At 43.4% G+C, this 22,201-nt stretch overlaps 1 protein-coding gene across 1 annotated transcript in view; it reads right to left on the reverse strand.

Moving 5' to 3' along the window:
- Positions 1–3,703: 3,703 nt before the first annotated feature.
- The window catches only part of cmtm8b (CKLF-like MARVEL transmembrane domain containing 8b), a 30,036-nt gene continuing 11,538 nt past the window's right edge, over positions 3,704–22,201 (reverse strand). The window contains exons 2-4 of the mRNA XM_039737328.1: positions 12,474–12,647; positions 6,950–7,069; positions 3,704–4,534 (exon numbers count right to left, since the gene is read on the reverse strand). Coding sequence (XP_039593262.1) covers positions 4,448–4,534; positions 6,950–7,069; positions 12,474–12,647 — 381 coding nt within the window. The 3' untranslated portion in view covers positions 3,704–4,447. The remainder of the gene's footprint in view (positions 4,535–6,949; positions 7,070–12,473; positions 12,648–22,201) is intronic.

Here is a 22,201-nt window from a genome sequence, read left to right on the forward strand (position 1 = left end):
AAAGTATTTGGACATTTGACTAACAAGCTGTCCCATAGCCAAGTGTGAGCAGGTACCTCATTATTATTTCATTAACTATTCAGCAGGCAGAAGGTCTGCAGTTGATTGTAAGTGTGGAGTTTGCATGTGGAAGCTGTCACTGTGAACTCTCGATTTGAGGTCCATGCAAGTAAAAACAGGAGGCCATCATTAGGCAGAGATAACAAAACAAACCCATCAAGAGAGAAACACCAAGAATGGTCAACTCAACCATTTGGTAGAGTCTTAAAAAGAAGGAACACACTGGTGAGCTCAGCAACACCTGAAGGTCTGGACAACCACAGAAGATAACTGTGCAGGTTAGATGCAGAATTCTGTGCTTCTCTGAAGATGACCCCCTTCACAACATTTAGCCAAACCAGGTAGACCTGTCATTACCAAAGTCTACAATCAAGAGAAGACTTCATGAAAGTAAAGACTGAGGATCTACCACATGTTTGCAGCACACAAGGAAAGCCAATAAACCAATTTAACAAAGTAAGTTATTCCTCCTTGAGATCCACACACCTCTTGTTACACATTTTCTTTTGTATTTGTCCGTCACATTTTTCCACTTTTTCATATATTCACCGACTTCCAGATGAGAAGATGAACAGAAACGTGTTTCAGGAAATACCATCAAGTCTGTAAGTATTGGAACAATGACACAATTTTCATAATTTTGACCCTGTATGCCACCACCATGGATTTGAAATAAAGAAATCATAAAGTGACTGAAGTGTAGACTTTCAGCTTTAATATAAGGAGTTTACGACAAACATCGTATGAGGCGTTTAGGAATGACTGCCATTTCTATGCACACGTCCCCCTATTTCCAGAGGCTCAAAAGTATTTGGACATTTGACTAACAAGCTGTCCCATAGCCAAGTGTGAGCAGGTACCTCATTATTATTTCATTAATTATCAGGTAGAAGGTCTGCAGTTGATCCCAAGTGTGGAGTTTGCCTTTGGAAGCTGTCACTGTGAACTCTCGATTTGAGGTCCATGCAAGTAAAAACAGGAGGCTATCATTAGGCACAGATAACAAAATAAACCCATCAAGAGAGAAACACCACGAGGGGTCAGCTCAACCATTTGGTAGAGTCTTACAGAAAAGGAAAACACTGGTGAGCTCAACAACATCTGAAGGTCATGACAACCACAGAAAATGACTGTGCTGGTTGAGTGCAGAATTCTGTTCTTCTGTGAAGACGACCCACTTCACAACACTTAGCCAAGCCAAGCCCACTCTCTGGGAGGTTGGCCTGTCACTATTACCTATTGGGAAGATACAGATGAGATTTAAAGCCCTTTACTTGAACAAATTGTATCCCATCCGTGAGGTAAGAAGAAAACCACTGGAGGACGAGGCCACAGACTCCAAAACTAGCGAGTCGTATCAAAAGTATCTGATGAGATATGGTGTCAAATGCAGAGCTGAGGACAAGAAGTACAAGAATTGATAAAAGTCCCTTGTCAGCTGCCCGTATTTGGATATTTGACTGTCAAACTGTCCCAAGGACAGAAGTTTGCTGTCATCCAGCACAGTTGTCTTCTGTGGTTGTCCAGACCTTCAGGTGTTGCTGAGCTCACCAGTGCATATCTCCTCTTTCTACCAAATGGTTGAGCTGACCACTCCTGGTGTTTCTCTCTGATGAGGTCCTTCATAATTTCATTAACTATTCAGCAGGCAGAAGTTCTGCAGTTGATTGTAAGTGTGGAGTCTGCATGTGGACGCTGTCACTGTGAACTCTCGATTTGAGGTCCATGCAAGTAAAACAAGGAGGCTATCATTAGGCAAAGATAACAAAACAAACCCATCAGAAAGAAACACCAAGAATGGTCAGCTCAACCATTTGGTAGAGTCTTACAGAGAAGGAACACACTGGTGAGCTCAGCAACACCTGAACGTCTGGACAACCACAGAAGACGACTGTGCTAGATGATCAGCAGAATTCTGTCCTTGGTAAAGTAGAACCAATTCACAACACTTAGCCAAGCCAAGACCACAAGCCAAGACCACTGTCACTGCCAAAGTCTACAGTCAAGAGAAGACTTCATGAAAGTAAAGACAGAGGGTCTACCACAAGGTGCAAACCACTGGTAAGCCTCAAGCATAGGAAGGGCAGTTCAGACTTTGACAGAAAACATTTTTTAAAAGCTTGTCCAGTTCTGGGACAACTTAGTTTGGACATAGGAAACTAAGATCAACATGTACGAGAATGATGGAAAGAGAAGAGCATAGAGAAGAGAAGAAAGGGCTGATGATCTGATGAATACCACGTCACCTATGAAACATCGTGGAGGCCGTGTTATGACCTGATCATGCATGGCTGGCAGTGGAATTCGTTCACATCGAACACATGTTCACATGTTTATTGATGATTTGACTGCTGGCAGAAGTAGCAGGATGATTTCTGAAGTGTAGAGCGCGCTATACGGTCTGCTCAGAGTCAGACAAATACTGCAAAACTGATAGGACGACACTTCAGAGTTCAGATGGACAAAGAGCCAAAACATCCTGGGACAGCAAACCAAGTGCTTTACAACACAAAGTAGTGGAATATTCTTCAATGGCCGAGTCAATCAACTGACCTCAACCCAACTGGACGTGCAGTTCACTTGCTGAAGACAAAACTGAAGGCAGAAAGTCCAACAAACAAGCCTGGCAGAGCATCACTGGGGTGGAAACCAAACACTTGGAGATGGCCAGGGGTTCAGACTTCAGGCGGTCATTGACTGGAAAGGATTTTCAACCACATTGCTATATTTATGATTATGGTAGTTTGAAAATTGGGAGCCCATGCATAAAACTGGCTGTCATCCCTAAACGGCTCATACAGTATTTATGTTAAACCCCTTCAATTAAACCTGAAAGTCTTCACTTGATTGCTTCATTTCAAATCCATCGTGGTGGCGTTCAGAGCCAAAATTCTGAAAATTGTACCACTGTCCAGATACTTATGGACTTGACTGTACAGGGTGGTCCAGATCTAATTATGTCATTTTCATTACGTGATAACTTATTGAGTTTATTACTCCGAGCCTGTATCCAACTGAATGGAAGACAAGTGGAACACTACATGGAAAATCAGTGAATTTATTCAATGTAAGTCCATTTTCATTTATTACAAGATATTTCAAACAACTCTTTTGTCTTCTATTGTTTTCCTGCATTGCATTAAAAGTTGCATAATTAGACCTGGACCACCCTATATTGTACATCAGTGTTTCCCAAACTCGGTCCTGGGGGGCCACTGTGGCTGCAGGTTTTTGTTCCAACCAGATTTCTAATCAGTGACAATATCTGGTAGCACTCATCCCATTTAATTAGCTGCTATTATTTTCCTTTTATTCAACATTCAGAGAAGCATTGCAGCATAACTTTTACATTTATAAGATATTTATAAATATTTCTGCTTTTGCTATAGATTTAAATGCTTAACTCTCTTTTGTTGATTTCATTATATTTTGCCTTTTCTCCGTGCGGTTTTTCCCCTTTGTTGTATCTTAATAATGACAATTTAAAATGAGCAGAGCAGACACACTGAATTGTCAAAGGCTGCAAATACTTTAGAGTCAGACCCACTAATTAGTAAATAAAGGATTAATTAAACACCTTGAAAAGTAGAATGAAAAGCAAGATGAAAATACTGTTACAAAGTAAAAATACATTATTCCTATATAACTGCTTGGTTCATTTACATTTTTTCTTTTTAGCAAACTTAGTTTTCTAATTTCTATATTGTTCCCTAAATACAGAACCTGGGAAATATCAGTCCACTTAATTAGCCCAGGATTCCAATTAAAAACAGAAGCTGGTGGGAACAAAAACCTGCAGCCACAGGGGGTCCCCAGGACCGAGTTTGGGAAACACTGTTGTACATAGTTACCAAACTGGCCAATCAGAGCCGTGGGGTTAACATTTTTTGAGGAAGCCGCTCGTCAGGTGGCGTAGGCCCAGCACAGGAGTAGAAATCAGCCTTAATGAAGGAACAGAATTTGTGGTGTGCTTGACGCAGTCTCCTAGTAGGATACAACTCCTTATTCTCACTCAATTGTTCTTTGAAGCCTCTCCAGTTCCTTCATCGAGTTTATTTGCGCCAGTGTTGGTAATCGTGCAGTACTTGACGCTCTCTGCCGGAGTCCAGTGAAGCTCGTTCTCAACTCATCAGGTCACTTAAGGCTTCATCTGCTCGTATCCTTTAAGCCCTTCCAACCATTGAAAAGCGCAAGGTGCGTATTAATAAGAAGAACTGCCTTACTACCACACGTGTGTATCGAGTTTTTAACGTTACTAGTAATCCAAAGCTCTGCTCCTTTCTAAAATGAACCGATTCTTGATGTACTTCTTCATTAAAAATTTTGGTCAATTCTTCACATGACTTAGAAAGAAAAACTATGATCCCCCAGATTGGTCCTCAAGTCATCAAGGTCCTTGATCTCTTGCCCGCCAAGATCTGAAGCTGAAGAAGGCGTTTCCCGCATAGCAGAATGTAACCACAAAGGCAAAGAACTGTTTAAAAAAAAAAAAAAAAAAAAGAAGAAAAAAAATGAAAAGTTGAGCAGAGATGGAAGCAAATATCTACATTTTAGAAAAAATTGAAATAAAAACAAAAACTACAACACCAAGTTAGTCAAGAATCTCGCCTGCCACCCCACACTCCTTTTGCCAGATTAACAGCAAATTTTCTATTAGGTTGACTGGTTACCCACCTCCAAGAAGGTCTTTGAGAAGACATTTTGACCTCTGGATGTCATTCCTGATGCCATCCTCCTGTGGTCACCTTTTACAATTCTCAAGTGGGGTGGAGACCTGATTAAAACCCCAAGTCATGGGCTCATCACCATCATTATCATCATCATCATCATCTTCAACTGAGCAAACTCCCACTAGCACAGGGTCCACTTCTCAGATTCAAGAACGGCACTTTGAATGATCAAACGCGTCATCTGAGCTTACATAAACATGTGGTCCCCTTACAGCTCCTTGAGAAAGTGCTGCACACCTCCCGAAAAGCCATTGACCCCTGTCTACCTGCATGCCTTTGAGACGTTATCGAGTAAAGCAAGGCGAGTGTGACAAGACTTCAAGTGCTTCTTCCTCTACAAAGATCTTCTAAAATGGCCTGCACACATTTCTTGGGACCCCTTGAAATGATCTTAAATAACTGTGTTTCTCAAAACTCGCTGTTTTCTTGAATTCGTATCACACACACGTCTCCAATCGCACATTCAGCCGATTTAAATGGGAAAAAGTCATCACTCTGCTGTTTGGTATTATCGTGTCTCCCACACTGAACATGGAGCAGAGAAATGAAAAATCCAAAAAGAGAAATCCTTAATATTGTTATACTGACAACAACGCGATCAGAAAAAAAATAAAAATGGAGACGTAGTCGTGTGTCTCCTGCTTCTCAGACATTTCTACTGAGGGAAAAAAAACCTGGAATTCTCATGAGGGTGTCCTCGGAGATCTCGGCAAAGTCACACAACGTGCTCAGAGCTTCAAGTGGTGTCTTGACATTGTTTTACGACAGCTCTTCACTACAAAACCCCTGGTTTGTTTCTTCCTTCCTCCTTTACACGCCGCCACTCCTCCTCTGCAAACTTCGTCCTCTTTCGCCTGACTCTGGCCCCTGCACAGATGTTCTACCAGACGGTTGTGGCGTGCGCCCTCTTCTACACGGTGGTGTGCTGGGGAGGCAGCATAAAGAAGAAGGACGCCTCACGCCTGGACAAACTGGTGAGGAAGGCAGGCTCTATTGTAGGAGTAAAGTTGGACAGTTTAACATCTGTGGCAGAGCGACGGGCACTAAGCAAACTCCTGTCAATCATGAAGAATCCACTGCATCCACTGAACAGTGTCATCTCCAGGCAGAGGAGTAGCTTCAGTGACAGACTTTTGTCACCGTCCTGCTCCACTGACAGACTGAGGAGATCGTTCCTCCCCCACACTATGCGACTCTTCAATTCCATGCGGGGGAGTAAATGCTAACATTAATTTTATTTTAATTCTTTTCATTTTTATTACTATTTAATTTAATATTGTTTCTTTGTATCAGTATACTGCTGCTGGATTATGTGAATTTCCCCTTGGGATTAATAAAGTATCTATCTATCTATCTATATGTCTATGGTAGCACCACAGATTCCCGCAGGGCATGCTGGGAGTTGGAGTTTGCCACAGCCCTGTTGGGTTCTGTGGGGGCCACCTGGGGGAGCTGAAGAGCCCTACAGTGGTCTTCCACCACACCTGGGAGCGATTCCAGGTAACACTGGTGAGTCACCTGGAGCACTCCCAGGACCTATAAAAAAAAAGCTGCCTTGCTCCATTCGGGGAGCCGGAGTCGAGAGGAGGTGGACGAAGCTTGCCGGGAGAGGAGTGGAGGCAGAGAAAAGAATGAAAGAGAAGAAAGGAAATGGACTGTGCTTTGGTCTTGTGGACATTGAGCTTTTTTGGGGAGCAAAGAAAAGCGTCCTGCGTGTCTGTTTTGGGGTTAGGGTGGCTGTATGCTCCCCGGTGGTCCACAATGCACTGTTTGTTTAATTGGGTTCATTTATTCTGTTTATAAAGAACACCATCCTCAAAGTGGATCAAATTAGGGCTAAGCTTAAGTCCATTTCTGAAACAATTCGAATTTGACTCTTACAAAGGGCAGGAGGTTCTTGTGTGTGTGTCGGGGTACTCGTAGGGCAATTGGAGGAACTCACTACATATTTACTTTTCTTGGGAAACCAAAAGCATTTTTATGAAAGCCTTATTCTCACAATAAATATGAAGTTCAGCGAACATCAACAATGTGGTTGGAGCCAAGCCTGTGGTGGCGGAAGGCCTCCCGAACTGAGACTGGACAGCCTGGCAGCTCAGCACCTCGTCAGGTTTGATACTAAAGTAAGAATGAGAGGCGTTTAGGGCACAATAACGTACCGAAGAAGCAGCCCAACTGTTGAAGTCATGTCTTCTAGCAAACTCGTGCTTGATTGAAGTGGCCTCTACGACCGCAGCAGTGAAATACAGCACAAAGGCGCTACAGTTGAAGCATAAACCCTGCAGAGAAAGACAAGGAAAGTTACAATATGAGAACATTTATGCACATTTCATTCATTTATTTGAATTTATGGTAGACATAACCAACAGCTGTCCAAAAACAAAGATCGAGACCTACAGCAGATTTGGAAAGTCTTCAGACTCCTTCACTTTCTGCACACTTTACTATATTGTCAGTTTCATTCAAAATGGATACATTTGCCATTTTTGCTCCTCGATTTACGCTTAATAACTCATAATGACAAAGCGAAAACATTTGTTTACAGAAAGTTGTAGAATTCAATAGATTCCCAGCCTCCCGATTTGCTTACTTTGTTTCAAGGACCCCAGGGGATACACCCAGCCTCAACCCGGCTAACTACACAAAGAGGGACGTAAAAAAGCAGCACAACTGAATTGATAATAGACACTACATTACATATATAGAATATTATATATACTGTACATACAGTTGTGCTTGAAAGTTTGTGAACCCTTTAGAATTTTCTATATTTCTGCATAAATATGACCTAAAACATCATCAGATTTTCACTCAAGTCCTAAAAGTAGATAAAGAGAAACCAGTTAAACAAATGAGACAAAAATATTATACTTGGTCATTTATTCATTGAGGAAAATGATCGAATATTACATATCTGTGAGTGGCAAAAGTATGTGAACCTTTGCTTTCAGTATCTTTTGTGACCTCTCTTTGCAGCATTAACTGCCATGAAACATTTCCGGTAACTTTTGATCATTCCTGCACACCGGCTTGGTGCGAACAGGAGGCAGCTGAAGGGCTTAAAGAATAATGGTAACACATCTGCCCAGGAGGCAGCTGGGTGCACTAACTCTCTTTCTAAGTTCCCTGTAGACCTCTCCCGGGAAATCTCACCAGGAACCACTGTCTCAACTCGTGACACGTCACTTCCAGTCCCGGCCCCGAGGACGAAATCACGTCCCCTAGACCTCCTATAAAGCCTCACTCCCTTCTTTTGGAATTCAGTTCTGTTTTGGACTCAGTCTTGTAAACTACTCTGGTCTTACAATTCTTTACTTTTGCAGCCAGGAACATATCATACGGATGGCTGGCCAAAACCTTTCCCATGTCTGAAGTCTCGTCTTGTTACGATATATATATGGATATGCAGTGCATCCGGAAAGTATTCACAGCGCATCACTTTTTCCACATTTTGTTATGTTACAGCCTTATTCCAAAATGGATTAAATTCATTTTTTTCCTCAGAATTCTACACACAACACCCCATAATGACAACGTGAAAAAAGTTTACTTGAGGTTTTTGTAAATTTATTAAAAATAAAAAAAAACTGAGAAATCACATGTCCATAAGTATTCACAGCCTTTGCCATGAAGCTCCAAATTGAGCTCAGGTCCATCCTGTTTCCCCTGATCATCCTTAAGATGTTTCTGCAGCTTCATTGGAGTCCACCTGTGGTCAATTCAGTTGACTGGACATGATTTGAAAGGCACACACCTGTCTATAGAAGGTCCCACAGTTGACAGTTCATGTCAGAGCACAAACCAAGCATGAAGTCAAAGGAATTGTCTGTAGACCTCCAAGACAGGATTGTCTCGAAGCACAAATCTGGGGAAGGTTACAGAAAAATTTCTGCTGCTTTGAAGGTCCCAATGAGCACAGTGGCCTCCATCATCCGTAAGTGGAAGAAGTTCGAAACCACCAGGACTCTTCCTAGAGCTGGCCGGCCATCTAAACTGAGCGATCGGGGGAGAAGGGCCTTAGTCAGGGAGGTGACCAAGAACCCGATGGTCACTCTGTCAGAGCTCCAGAGGTCCTCTGTGGAGAAAGGAGAACCTTCCAGAAGGACAGCCATCTCTGCAGCAATCCACCAATCAGGCCTGTATGGTAGAGTGGCCAGACGGAAGTCACTCCTTAGTAAAAGGCACATGGCAGCCCGCCTGGAGTTTGTCAAAAGGCACCTGAAGGACTCTCAGACCATGAGAAACAAAATTCTCTGGTCTGATGAGACACACATTGAACTCTTTGGTGTGAATGCCAGGCGTCACGTTTGGAGGAAACCAGGCACCGCTAATCACCAGGCCAATACCATCCCTACAGTTGAGCATGGTGATGGCAGCATCAGGAACTGGGAGACTAGTCAGAATAAAGAGAAAGATGACTGCAGCAATGTACAGAGACATCCTGGATGAAAACCTGCTCCAGAGCGCTCTTGACCTCAGACTGGGGCGACGGTTCATCTTTCAGCAGGACAACGACCCTAAGCACACAGCCAAGATATCAAAGGAGTGGCTTCAGGGCAACTCTGTGAATGTCCTCGAGTGGCCCAGACTTGAATCCGATTGAACATCTCTGGAGAGATCTTAAAATGGCTGTGCACCGACGCTTCCCATCCAACCTGATGGAGCTTGAGAGGTGCTTTAAAGAGGAATGGGCGAAACTGGCCAAGGGTAGGTGTGCCAAGCTTGTGGCATCATATTCAGAAAGACTTGAGGCTGGAATTGCTGCCAAAGGTGCATCGACAAAGTATCGAGCAAAGGCTGTGAATACTTATGGACATGGGATTTCTCAGTTTTTTTATTTTTAATACATTTGCAAAAACCTCAAGTAAACTTTTTCACGTTGTCATTATGGGGTGTTGTGTGTAGAATTCTGAGGAAAAAAATGAATTTAATCCATTTTGGAATAAGGCTGTAACATAACAAAATGTGGAAAAAGTGATGCACTGTGAATACTTTCCAGATGCACTGTATATATACAGTGTGGTCCAGATCTAATTATGCAGATCCAGATCGTCTTGATGACTTTGATTTAAGTGGGGACGATTCCAGTTTGGTTCAAAGAGGATTCTTCATGTCGTCAGTTCGCACTCTTCTCGATGGTCTGGGATTTTTCGGGTGATTTTCTTTGTAATAAACGTAATTATAATTAGATAATTAGATCTGGACCACCCTATATATGTTACATAGTTTACTGTCAAATAATGCAAAGAGTACGTGACACTTGGTTTGCCATCAGGCGTACACACTCCACTGCTCCCCTTGCGGGGATCGAACCTCGGATGTTAGCGTCAATGACGAAGTCCCTTTACACTGTGCCACGGCGGCCCTGTGGCGGATGTTTGCTGATTGGCAGACCAACCACATGCGGTACCTGGTAGGTAACCACCCATACAATCAGATTGGAACTCAGAACATGGATGCTATGAATGTAATTACTCCAATCTACAGGCTGTCAAATAAATGAACTACACGGCGTGGCGCAGCGTAAAGGGACTTCACAAGAATGCTATGAATATATATATATTATAAAAAAATCCTGTGGGAGGGAATGACTAGTAGACAATACGTGATCTTCACGTTAAGATCAAGGAAGACAAATAAAAGACCCGTGAGATGAAAGATCGTTGGGATATAGAACATGAGATTCTTGCAACACACGCCCTACTTACAAGCAATATCAGAGCACGGCCAGCAAAAAAAAATCAGTAGTGTAAAGGGAAGCAGCACACACAGATACTGGGGTCTCAGTGCATATAAAGCATATAAAGGACAATGCGTTATAAATGAAACGTCGACGATCAAAAGATCACATTAGCGCAAACAAAAGGAAATGAATCATCCAGGTGTAATTGAAAAAACAGCAGGACAAAGCGAGGTCGTAAATAAAAGGCAAAGATCAGAAAACAAAGTCTTTTCACATTCGCATCATTCAATACACAAAACGTAGAGTTACACAATAATAGGCCATACGCTATGAGAATCTGTGGTCCCGCAACAGTGAAAGCAACAAAAAGTAAAATTTCAAAGAAAACGCAATTCGGTCAGGTGTATATTTATGATCACGGAGAAGCGAGCACAACGAGAGCAGCAGAGACACAAAGTGGTAAAAAGGACAGCGGCTGTACAGGCTTTAAAATGATCGAAGGGCAGCGCGACAGCAGCTGCCACCCCCCTCAACAACGTGAGCAGTGTTGTACGTCCTGAAAGAAAGAGATGTAACCGCACCCGGGGCAGGAAATAAAGGACAATTATTGTTTTTACAACATCACGCGAGACAAGGCAGTGAACCATCATTTAAAACAAGTACACAGACATCTAACCTAGCAGTTGTTGGATTGCATTTGGCAGACAAGCATCATGTGCTCCCAGCTCTTAAAACAACGACAAGTGACAAGCAGAACAGGCAGCTCGCCAGCAGCAGCAGAAAGACAGCAGATGATCCGGCGGCATATCCTTAGTGTGCATTCAGCCGCCCCCCTTTCACAACACGAGCAGCGTTATACGTCTGGCGAGAAAGAGATGTAACCACGCATGGGGCAGGAAATAAAAGAAAAGTATTGTTTTTGCAAAGGTTTTTAAAGTAAAAGTGAAAATAATGCATATGTAACAATTCCCATGAAAATAACAATCTCTTTAAATTGTATATCCGGTAAACCAAACACGGGGTGGGCGAGCAAAGCGAGCAGGGTGAAGCCCTCTAGTATATATATATATACATATAATGTTTATATAGATATATATATTTATACATATATATATATACATATATATACTCTATATACATCCTGAATATAGTACAGTACATATACATACATATATACTGTATATATATTGTTACACATGTGTGCATGTGAGGCAGTCTAAGTGCTTAGTTGAAGGTAAGTTACAGAGACAGACGGGGCTGATGAATAGCACTAATGGCTTTTCTCCCTCTTTCCCAGACCTTCAGAAGGGAAGACCAGTTAAAGCTCCTCCTACTTCCAGTACCAGGCCATACCCTCCACACACTCCCTTCCTATATATATATATATATATATATATATATATATATATATATATATATATATATATATATATATATATATATATATCCATCCATCTATTATCCAAAACGCTTTATCCTAACTACAGGGTCGCAAGGGTCTGCTGGAGAAAATCCCAGCCAACACAGGCCGCAAGGCAGGAGACAAACCCTGGGCAAGGACTTTCAGGGCATTTTGAACTTTAAAAGTGTGTTTCCCCATTTTTGGGGCCTACTTAGGCCTAGAAGCCTGCCACTTGAGTTTGAAGTCAGGCTGCCTGAGGGGAGTGCTGCTCTGGGTCTTGGATATTTCGAGGCCTATTTTCCATTTTGGCGTGCAGCGTATCATAATAATAGATTTCCTCAGTCGGCCCACCAAAAACGCTGCTGAACTGGCCGAGCTGACCCTGTGAATGATATCAACGCTTGACTTGCAGCGACACTAGTCCATTGTTTGCTCTTTGTGTCCTTCCGCTCAATGATTGCGTCCTCTTGGACAGGAAGCCGTGTGTTTGTCATGACTCAAAACAGGCTGAAGGAAGCACACAAGTTTTTGGTCACAGAATTGTGAGATTAGAAGGACAATGAGATGAAAACGGGTGAGTTTAAAGAAATGGACTTACCACAGTAGTCCATGGGACTTGGGTGATCTTTGTGTAGGCCATTGTCAGGTACAGAATTAAAAAGAATACGGTCAGGATCCAATAAAAAACAGCAATGAACATCACCCATCCAAAAGCTGGAACTCGGAAATACTCCGTCCCGGCCACCAGCATCCATACCAGGAGGCCAAAAATCTGAAAAATATAAAAAAAACAGTTAGAGGAAGGTAAAGTATAAGACCAGAAGCTGCAAAGCGTATTAACATTGCCTCTTAGTTTGATTACAATCATGTGAAAAAGTAAGAACACCCCATGAAATGTGTAGACATGTTAAGATTTGATGTTCTTTAGATAGATTGGCCCTTCTCTGCCTAATGCTCAGTTTGGCCAGAAGACCAGCTCCAGTAACAGTCACGGTTGGGGAAAATTGAGGAGGCCACTGCACTCTTGGGAACCTTCAATGTTGCCTACATTTTTTTGTTGCATTCCCCAGATCTGCACCTTGACACCAACCTGTCTCTAAGCTCTGCAGGCAATTCTGTTGGAACCTTCTAGAGACAAGTCGGTGTACCATGGAACCTTCTAGAGACAGGTGGCTGCCTTTCAGTCCCATCAACTCAACTGACCACACGTGGACTCCAAACATCTCACTGATGATCAACAGAATTGGAGGTACAGGATCTGAGGCAAATGTCAAGGGTCAGAGCAAAGGGTCTGAATTGTGGGGTCAATGGGGCATTTCAGCTTTTCGTTTTAAATAAATTTTCATGAATTCCTAAAGTCCTGTGTTTGCTTTGTCATTCCGGGATATGGAGTGTTGTTTGACGAGGGAAACCGTGAAAAAATAAAGGAGTCTGAGTACTTTCTGATGGAACTGTAGATAGATAGATATGAAAGACACAGATAGATAGATGAAAGGCACTATATAATAGATAGATAGATAGATAGATAGATAGATAGATAGATAGACAGATAGATAGATATGAAAGGCACTATATAATAGATAGATAGTGTTGCATGCGACTGGGTGTGGTACCCAGCTGGGACGCTCGTGAGGACCGGACCAGATCATGAGGGGGCAACCGCCCTGGTTGCTTTGGGGGCCACGGGTGCAGAGCTTTGAAGCTCAACCCTGTAGGGGCCCGTGGTCACCGCCAGGGGGCGCCCTGGACCTCAGCACTTCCGCCACACCAGGAAGTGCTGGGGGGAAGAGGAGCAGGGACACCTGGAGTGCTTCCAGGGACACAGCCGGCACTTCCGCCATACTGGGGCGTGTCGGTGGAAGATTGCCAGAGCACACCTGGAGCACATCCGGGGAAACATAAAAGGGACTGTCTCCCTTCATTCAGGGCTGGAGTTGAGTGGAAGAGGACGAGGTCTGGAAGGAGAGAGAAGGAGGCGGCCTGAAGGGAAGGCATTGTGGACAGAGGCCTGGACTGTTGTGGTGATTGGTGCTGCGGCACTGGGTTTGTGCACTACTTTATGGTGTAAATAAATGTGTGTTGGACTTAAAATGATGTCCGTCTGTCTGTGTCCGGGCTGCTTCCCACAATAGATAGATAGATAGATAGATAGATAGATAGATAGATAGATAGATAGATATGAAAGGCACTATATAATAGATAGATAGATAGATAGATAGATAGATAGATAGATAGATATGAAAGGCATTACTGTATATATTATTTAAATATAAAATGCATTGTAAATTTCACACAGACAGACAGACAGAAAGACAGATAGGATATTTTTAGAAAAGTCACAAGCTTTACATTTACAAAAGGCACCTGCGATGGTGCATTCTGCACGTCCTAAGACCAAAACATTTGAGGAGATTTCTGACGTGTCCACCGGTCGGAAGTTAAGATCACTGCAGGATATCCCATGGAAACGGATCAAAAACAACACCAAAATGAGGAAGATTTACAACCTTGGGAATGTTCGGTGTAAGGTGCTGTGAAGGGGTGAAGGAGAAACTCAAGATCTTGTGGAGGGCACTCGTGTGGAGGCCTAGTATGCTGTATTTATGGTGGACTCAGAATGTCTTCAGATCCCTTCATTTTCTGATACTGCTTTGTTGATTTAATTTGAAATGGAGACATTTGCCATTTTTCTCATTCAGTCTGCACTCAGTAACCCATAATGATATAATTAACACACTTTTTCAGAAGGGTCTGCAAAATTATTAAAAATCAACAACCAGAACCTGTCCTTCATTGAAATATTCTGACCCTTATTACATCACTCTGAAGAAGCCCCCTTGGCAGCAGTTCCCTCTCTAAACAAGCTTTGCCCACCTGGATTAGGACACTTTATCCTGTTCTCCCTGGCAAAGCCTCTCAAGCTCCATTAAACCAAAATGGTTTCTAAGCAAATAATGAGAGAGAGAGAGAGGTTAGGAGCAGGAACTGATACAGCACCTTGCCACACCCACCATATGACAAACCACCTCAGACATGCAACAGGTGACACCTCAGCACCACACGAGTTCAGATGGAATGGAACCAGTGGGACGTTTTTTATGGGGGCTGGAGAACCAATTCTGCCACCAAACCCCAAGTTTTCCCTGCAGGCTGGAGGGCCAGATGCAGATTAACGTCATACCAAGGATGTAGCAATTGCAAGTTAAGGGCCTTGCTCAACGACCCGATGAAGTAAAGTCTCTTTTGTGCGTTTACAGGATTTGAACTGGCAGCCTTACAATTGCCAGTGCATATCCCTAACCTCAGAGCCACCACTCCACCTAAGCAAATAATAGGTAACTCCAAAAACCCATGTCTTACTCCATCCTGCCTTTGTACCACATAATTGCTTGAAGGTTCTGCTCCACCTTTATAACACACTGGTGAGGTCTCGTCTGGAGTTCTGTGTGTAGTTTTGGTCTGCAGGCTACAAAAAGGACATAGCAGCAGTAGAAAAGGTCCAGAGAAGAGCGACTCGGCTGATTCAGAGCTACAGGGGCTGAGTTAGGAGGAAAGATTCAAAGAGCTGAGCGATTACAGAAGACTGTGATGAAAGGTATTTAGCACAGTTTAATCTTTAAATAAATAATCGCTTCCTGAGTATGTGGAGGCTCAGAATGGGTGCAGATGCGCACATGATGACGCACCTCTGGAGTGGATTGTGGTGCTTGGCTGATCGCACCCTCACGTGCAAATGCGAGCGGATCAATCAGGTGCCTCATTCACACCCTGGAGTGGGCAGAGGGTCATATCTGCACCTGATCAAGCTGTATAAAGGAGCCTGCATGGTGGAGGGAAGGGGGAGAGAACAAAAGAGAGAAGAACCAAGAACAGAGAATAGTGAAATGGAGGTTAAAAGAAAAGAAGAACAAAAAAAAAAAGGCAGACCAAGAGGCAGGATCGTGAAGGCCCATGGAGAACGCAATGTGGCAAGCGGCTGGGGGCAAACCTTGGGAAGAGGAGCCTGATGCTAGGGAATAGGAGCAGCCCGTTATGTGGTGTCTGCCACTGACACTAAAAGACAGAGACGTGTGTGCGACTCAACATGGTACCCCATGGATGCCGAAGGCCTGCCGATGGGGAACCGAGCCAGGAGTTTAGGGTTGACTGCACCTGCCGGTTGGGCATCTCCTCTGCTGCAAGATCCTGTGTGGCACCTTTCAACAAAAAAGATAATAGTGGTGTGTCTTTCATTTCCTAGGAACATCGGAGTACTGGGGTGTTTTCTGAACAAAGATTTTTAGTGACGCAGTATTTAGTTGTATGAAATTAAATTAAATGTGAAAAACTGGCTGTGCACAAATGTGGGTCCCCTTGTCATTGTGCTGATTTGAATGCCTGTCACTGCTCAATGCTGATGACTTGGTTGGATGAGCTTGTTAAGCCTTGAACTTCACAGACAGGAGTGTCCAATCATGAGTGGTCAAAGGTATTTAAGGTGGTCAATTACAAGTTGTGCTTCCTTCCCTTTGGCTCTCCTCTGAAGAGTGACAGACAGCATGGGATCCTCAAAGCAACTCTCAAAAGATCTGAAAACAAAGATTGTTCAGTCTCATGGTGTAGGGGAAGGCTACAAAAAGCCATCTCAGAGGTTTAAACTGTCAGCTTCAACTGTAAGGAATGGAATCAGGAAATGGAAGGCCACAGGCACAGTTGCTGTTAAACTCAGCAGGTCTGGCAGGCCAAGAAAAATACAGGAGTGACATATGGACAGGATTATGAGAATGGCTACAGACAACCCACAGATCACATCCAAAGATCTGCAAGAACATCTCACTGCAGATGGTGTATCTGTACATCGTTCTACAATTCAGCACAATTTGCACAAAGAACATCAGTATGGCAGGGTGATGAGAAAGAAGCCCTTTCTGCACTCACGCCACAAACAGAGTCGCTTGTTGTATCAAATGCTCATTTAGACGAGTCAGATTCATTTAGGAGCAAAGTGCTTTGGGCTGATGAGACAAAAATGGAGTTATTTGGTCAGAACAAAAAGTGCTTTGCATGGCGGAAGAAGAACACCGCATTCCAAGACAAACACCTGCAACCTACTGTCAAATTTGGTGGAGGTCCCATCATGCTGTAGGGCTGTGTGGCTCGTTCAGGGACTGGGGCCCTTGTTAAAGTCGAGGGTCGGATGAATTCAACCCAATATCAACAAATTCTTCAGGATAATGTTCAAGCATCAGTCACAAAGTTGAAGTTACGCAGGGGTTGGACATTCCAACAAGACAATGACCCAAAACACAGTTGGAAATCTACAAAGGCATTCATGCAGAGGGAGAAGTACAATGTTCTGGAATGGCCGTCACAGTCCTCTGACTTGAATATCATTGAAAATCTATGGGATGATTTGAAGCAGGCTGTCCATCGAATTGAACTGAACTGGAGAGATTTGGTATGAAGAATGAGGTCAGAAATACCTCCATCCAGAATCCAGACACTCATCACAGGCTATAGGAGGACAGCGTCTGGAGACTCAAAGGAGCAAAAGGAGGCTCAACTAAGTATTGACGTCATATCTCTGTTGTGGTGCCCACATTTATGCACCTCTCTAATTTTATGAGGCATATTGCATATTTTGTGTTAATCCAATAAACTTCATGTCACCGCTGAAATCCTACTGTGTCCATAAGGCATGTCGGATATTAAAAGGAAGTTGTTACTTTGAAAGCTCAGCCAATGAGAAACAAAAATCCAAATAATTAAGAGGGATTCCCAAACTGTTTCATATGACTGTATATGAAAGAACCGTCTCTGGATTTTAACCTCGTTTTACTGGCTTAATTTTTTAATTTATTTATTGACTGTTTATTGAAAGTCATTTGTTGTACTGTACTTTTAGGCAACACCGCTTGTTCTTGTGATTTAAATAAAAGCCCTGAGCACTTTTATCACTAAACCCTAGCTAGACGTGTGTATGTCCTCATTTGCCCAGCTCATCTCGGTTTGTGACTATCGACAAATTCGGGTTGAAGAGGCTCCAGGGAGAGACAAAGGAGTGTGGAGTAAACCCAGACTGTCACAGAGATTAATAGGACACATGACTGAAGTGTTTAAAATGATGAAGTGAATTAAGTCCAGTGGATCGAGATGGTGACTTTAAAATGAGTTCATCAAGAACAAGGGGACACAGTTGGAAACTTGTGAAGGGTAAATTTCACACAAACATTAAGAAGTTCTTCTACACACAGAGAACCACAGACACTTGGGATAAGTGACCAAGTAGTGTGGTGGACAGAAGGACTTTAGGGACCTTTTTAGGGAACTCGACTTGATGTTATTTTAGAAGAAGTAAGTGGACAGGACTGGCGAGCTCTGTTGTCATCCAGATTGTTCTAATGATAGCAGTGAAGTCTCGATCACATCGAAGCAATGAGAATCCCCCTTGAGGGCCTGATTGCATCAAAGTAACCCAAGGGTACAAAAAGAAACAGTTGACACCCACACTCAGAGAGTGAGTGAGAAGACCTGTTAATTAAAAAGCAGCTCCTTAATTTAAGTTACTCCTGTGGTTTTGTCTTTCAAAGGGTGTCCTGCTAGAACAGAAGTCTATCAAACTCATACTACTCCTCGCTCTCTCTTTCTGTGTTGCAAGCTAACTCTCGTAAGGTGCTACCCTATGAGCTACCATGCTGACTGCATTTTCCTGGTGTCACACACGTGCGCTTGGGAGTCAACCAAAGGGACCAATAAACGCCAGTTCCACACCAGACCAGGGGGAGACGGGGTGCACTAAATCTCTCTCTCTTTTCTCTCCTCAGACCAAATATGAGAAATCCTTTCTGTCCCGGCCCAGAGGACGTCACTTTCTGTGAACCACCTCATCCTCCATACTTAGACAGTTCTGTTTTGGACTCTAACCTGTACACACTGTACGCTACTTTTAAAGCCTTTTGCAGCCAGGGATACTATACGGGTGGCTGCCCCAAACCTTCATTCTGTGTCCAGCTGTTTCCTTCACACTGGTTACCCCTACAGGTCTCCACCTATCACCTATTGTCTTCTGCCAGGTCTGGGTGGTAGACACTTGTCCCTATTTGAACCTTTTGCCTCCCAGGTCCAATAGGAAGGAAATTCTGCATGACCTCAGTATGTGCGTCTCGGGAAATGCAGGTCTGACATCATGGTCAGCAGCACAGGAGCGCCGCAGGGGACTGTACTTTATCTGGTCCTGTTCAGCCAACATACATCGGACTTCCAATACAACTCGGAGTCCTGCCACGTGCAAAAGTTCGCTGACGACACTGCGATCGTGGGCTGCATCAGGAGTGGGCAGGAGGAGGAGTACAGGAACCTAATCTAGGACTTTGTTAAATGGTGTGACTCAAACCACCTACAACTGAACACCAGTAAAAACCAAGGAGCTGGTGGTGGATTTTAGGAGGCCCAGGCCCCTCATGGACCCCGTGATCATCAGAGGTGACTGTGCAGAGGGTGCAGACCTATAAATACCTGGGAGTGCAGCTGGATGATAAATTGGACTGGACTGCCAATACTGATGGTCTGTGCAAGAGAGGACAGAGCCGACTATACTTCATTAGAAGGCTGGCGTCCTTCAACATCTGCAATAAGATGCTGCAGATGTTCTATCAGACGGTTGTGGCGAGCGCCCTCTTCTACGCGGTGGTGTGCTGGGGAGGCAGCATAAAGAAGAGAGACGCCTCACGCCTGGACAAACTGGTGAGGAAGGCAGGCTCTATTGTAGGCACGGAGCTGGACAGTTTGACATCCGTGGCAGAGCGACGGGCACTGAGCAGACTCCTGTCAATCATGGAGAATCCACTGCATCCACTGAACAGGATCATCTCCAGACAGAGGAGCAGCTTCAGCGACAGACTAAGGAGACCCCACACTATGTGACTCTTCAATTCCACCAGGGGGGTAAACGTTAACATTATACAAAGTTATTGTCTGTTATACCTGCATTGTTATCACTCTTTAATTTAATATTGTTATTATCAGTATGCTGCCGCTGGAATATGTGAATCTATCTATCATTATTATATAGTACCATTCATATCTATCTATCTATCTATCTATCTATCTATCTATCTATCTATCATTATTATATAGTACCATTCATATCTATCTATCTATCTATCATTATTATATAGTACCTTTCATATCTATCTATCTATCTATCTATCTATCTATCTATCTATCTATCTATCTATCTGCTTCCTTCCTGTTTCATTGTCGCAGTGCATGTTGGGTGGTTGATCTGGCGCGAGTGCTGGTGGTGGGCTCTGAGTCTGGTGAGTGAAGTGTTTTGTTTAACTTTTTTTCCCCCTTTCCCATTTTCATTTTCTTGGTGAATTGTTTGAAAGTTTTTCCGTTTTCTTTTGTGTGAAGTGGCATCTGGCCACAGCAGCCATAATGGCTGCGAATTTAGAACGATTGAGCCGCCGCCATGGGATAAAACTTCTGTGTGATGTTTTTTTCCCCTTAGAAAGTGCGGTGTTGGCGGTAGGCAATGTGATCGGTTGCGAGAACATTAAGTCCGCCTCGCGAATGAACGGCGCAATCGTATTATTTTTGAGTTCTGTCGATCTGGTGCAGACAATTGTAGAAAAGGGTGTAGTGATCGATGGCTCGTTCGTGCAGGTGTCTCCGTTGGCGGCGCCAGCACGTAAAGTAACGTTATCGAATGTCCCCATTTTTGAGGAATGAGACTATAGAAAAAGAATTAGTACGTCACGGTCGTTTAGTTTCAAAAATCCGCTATATTCCTTTGGGGTGCAAGTCGCCGGAGTTAAAACATGTAATGTCTTTTAGGAGACAAGTTTACATGGTGCTCAACAAAATGGATGAAAGTTTAAATGTTGCTATGAGGTTTAAGATTGATGGTTTCGATTATGTGATTTTTCTGAGTTCGGATGAAATGAAATGTTTTGGGTGTGGAAGTGAGGGGCATTTAGTTAAAATTGTCCAGTGAAAGTGAACAGAGCAGTTGTTCGTGATAACCTGCATGCCACTAATGACGATTTACAAGATCGGCCTTTACAGCTTAATGGTAATGAAAACACAAAGACACCAGAGGAAGCGCGGCCCGAGGAGAGTGTAAATGTTTCTGAACCTTTAAATAAGGGAGATGAGTTGCTTGATGGGGAAATGCACAGACCAGCATCGATGGGGGACATCGGGAATGAAAATGCAGCAGAAGATTCTGCTACAGCACAGGGAAGTGTGTGGGGAGAGATTGAAATGGAGGAAGGCGACGATAACGCACCTGAGCCATACGATGGGTTTAAACGGCCTGCTAAAAAAAGACAAGCTGGGGAGGAGGAAGGAACCGCGCGAAAACGCAGTAATGTTACGGCTTGTGCTGCTGAGGAAGGCGAGGTCCCGCTGCAGCCCCACCGGTTACGCAGGGCAGGTACGCGGCCCTAGCTGAGGCAGACAGTGAAAACGCGGCTGGGCTGAGTGAGGGAGACGAGGAGGCGGAGGGGGAAATGTCGGATAGTTCAACTGTGTCTGACCTACAAGAATGTAAAGGTAGAGGGGGATACAGTGCTCAAAGTATCAGAACATTTGTGACGGAAACTGAGGGCAGAAGGGGTGTAGATGTGACCGATTACTTTCCTGATGTGCAACTTTTTATCTCTTCAATACAAAGCCTAAGAAAAGAAAAGTCCTCTTCTGTCTTGTTCACTGATAAAGAGCTTCTCAGATTAAAGAATCTGTCAAGCAGGCTGAAGAAACAGTTCAAACTAAATAAGCAGTAATGGAGAGGGCAACTGCACCATTTCCAAGATCCTGTATATTCTGGGATCTGTGGTTTATTTTGACTATTTTATATTTTCATTTAACATGGCTTGCTTTAATGTAGGAAGCTTAAATATTAATGGTGGAAGAAATAATAATAAGAGGCTAGCTTTGTTTGAATTCATAAAGCAAAAAGACTTAAAAGTTACCTTTGTACAGGAAACCCATATAGACAGCAAATCAATGGGAGTGGAGTAGGGATTGGAAAGGGGACATTTATTACAGTAACGGTACAAATATTAGTGCTGGAGTAGCCATTTTGTTTTCTAAGAGTGTTCACGTAGTTCTTTGTGATGTTGAAGAAATAGTGAAGGGGAGGCTGCTCAAAGTGTGTGTCAAACTTCAAGGCAGTTCTTTTACTTTTATTAATGTATACCCCGAACGATGGGAATGAGAAAATCGCTTTTTTTAAGAAGTTGGAGGGTGTGCTGACACAATGTTGTACAAATGAAGTCCTCGTTCTAGGTGGGGATTTTAATTGCACCCTTGATACACAAAAAGATAGAAATAACGGGCTGG

The sequence above is a fragment of the Polypterus senegalus genome, chromosome 15 (assembly GCF_016835505.1).
Source record: "Polypterus senegalus isolate Bchr_013 chromosome 15, ASM1683550v1, whole genome shotgun sequence".
NCBI classification, from domain to species: domain Eukaryota; kingdom Metazoa; phylum Chordata; class Cladistia; order Polypteriformes; family Polypteridae; genus Polypterus; species Polypterus senegalus.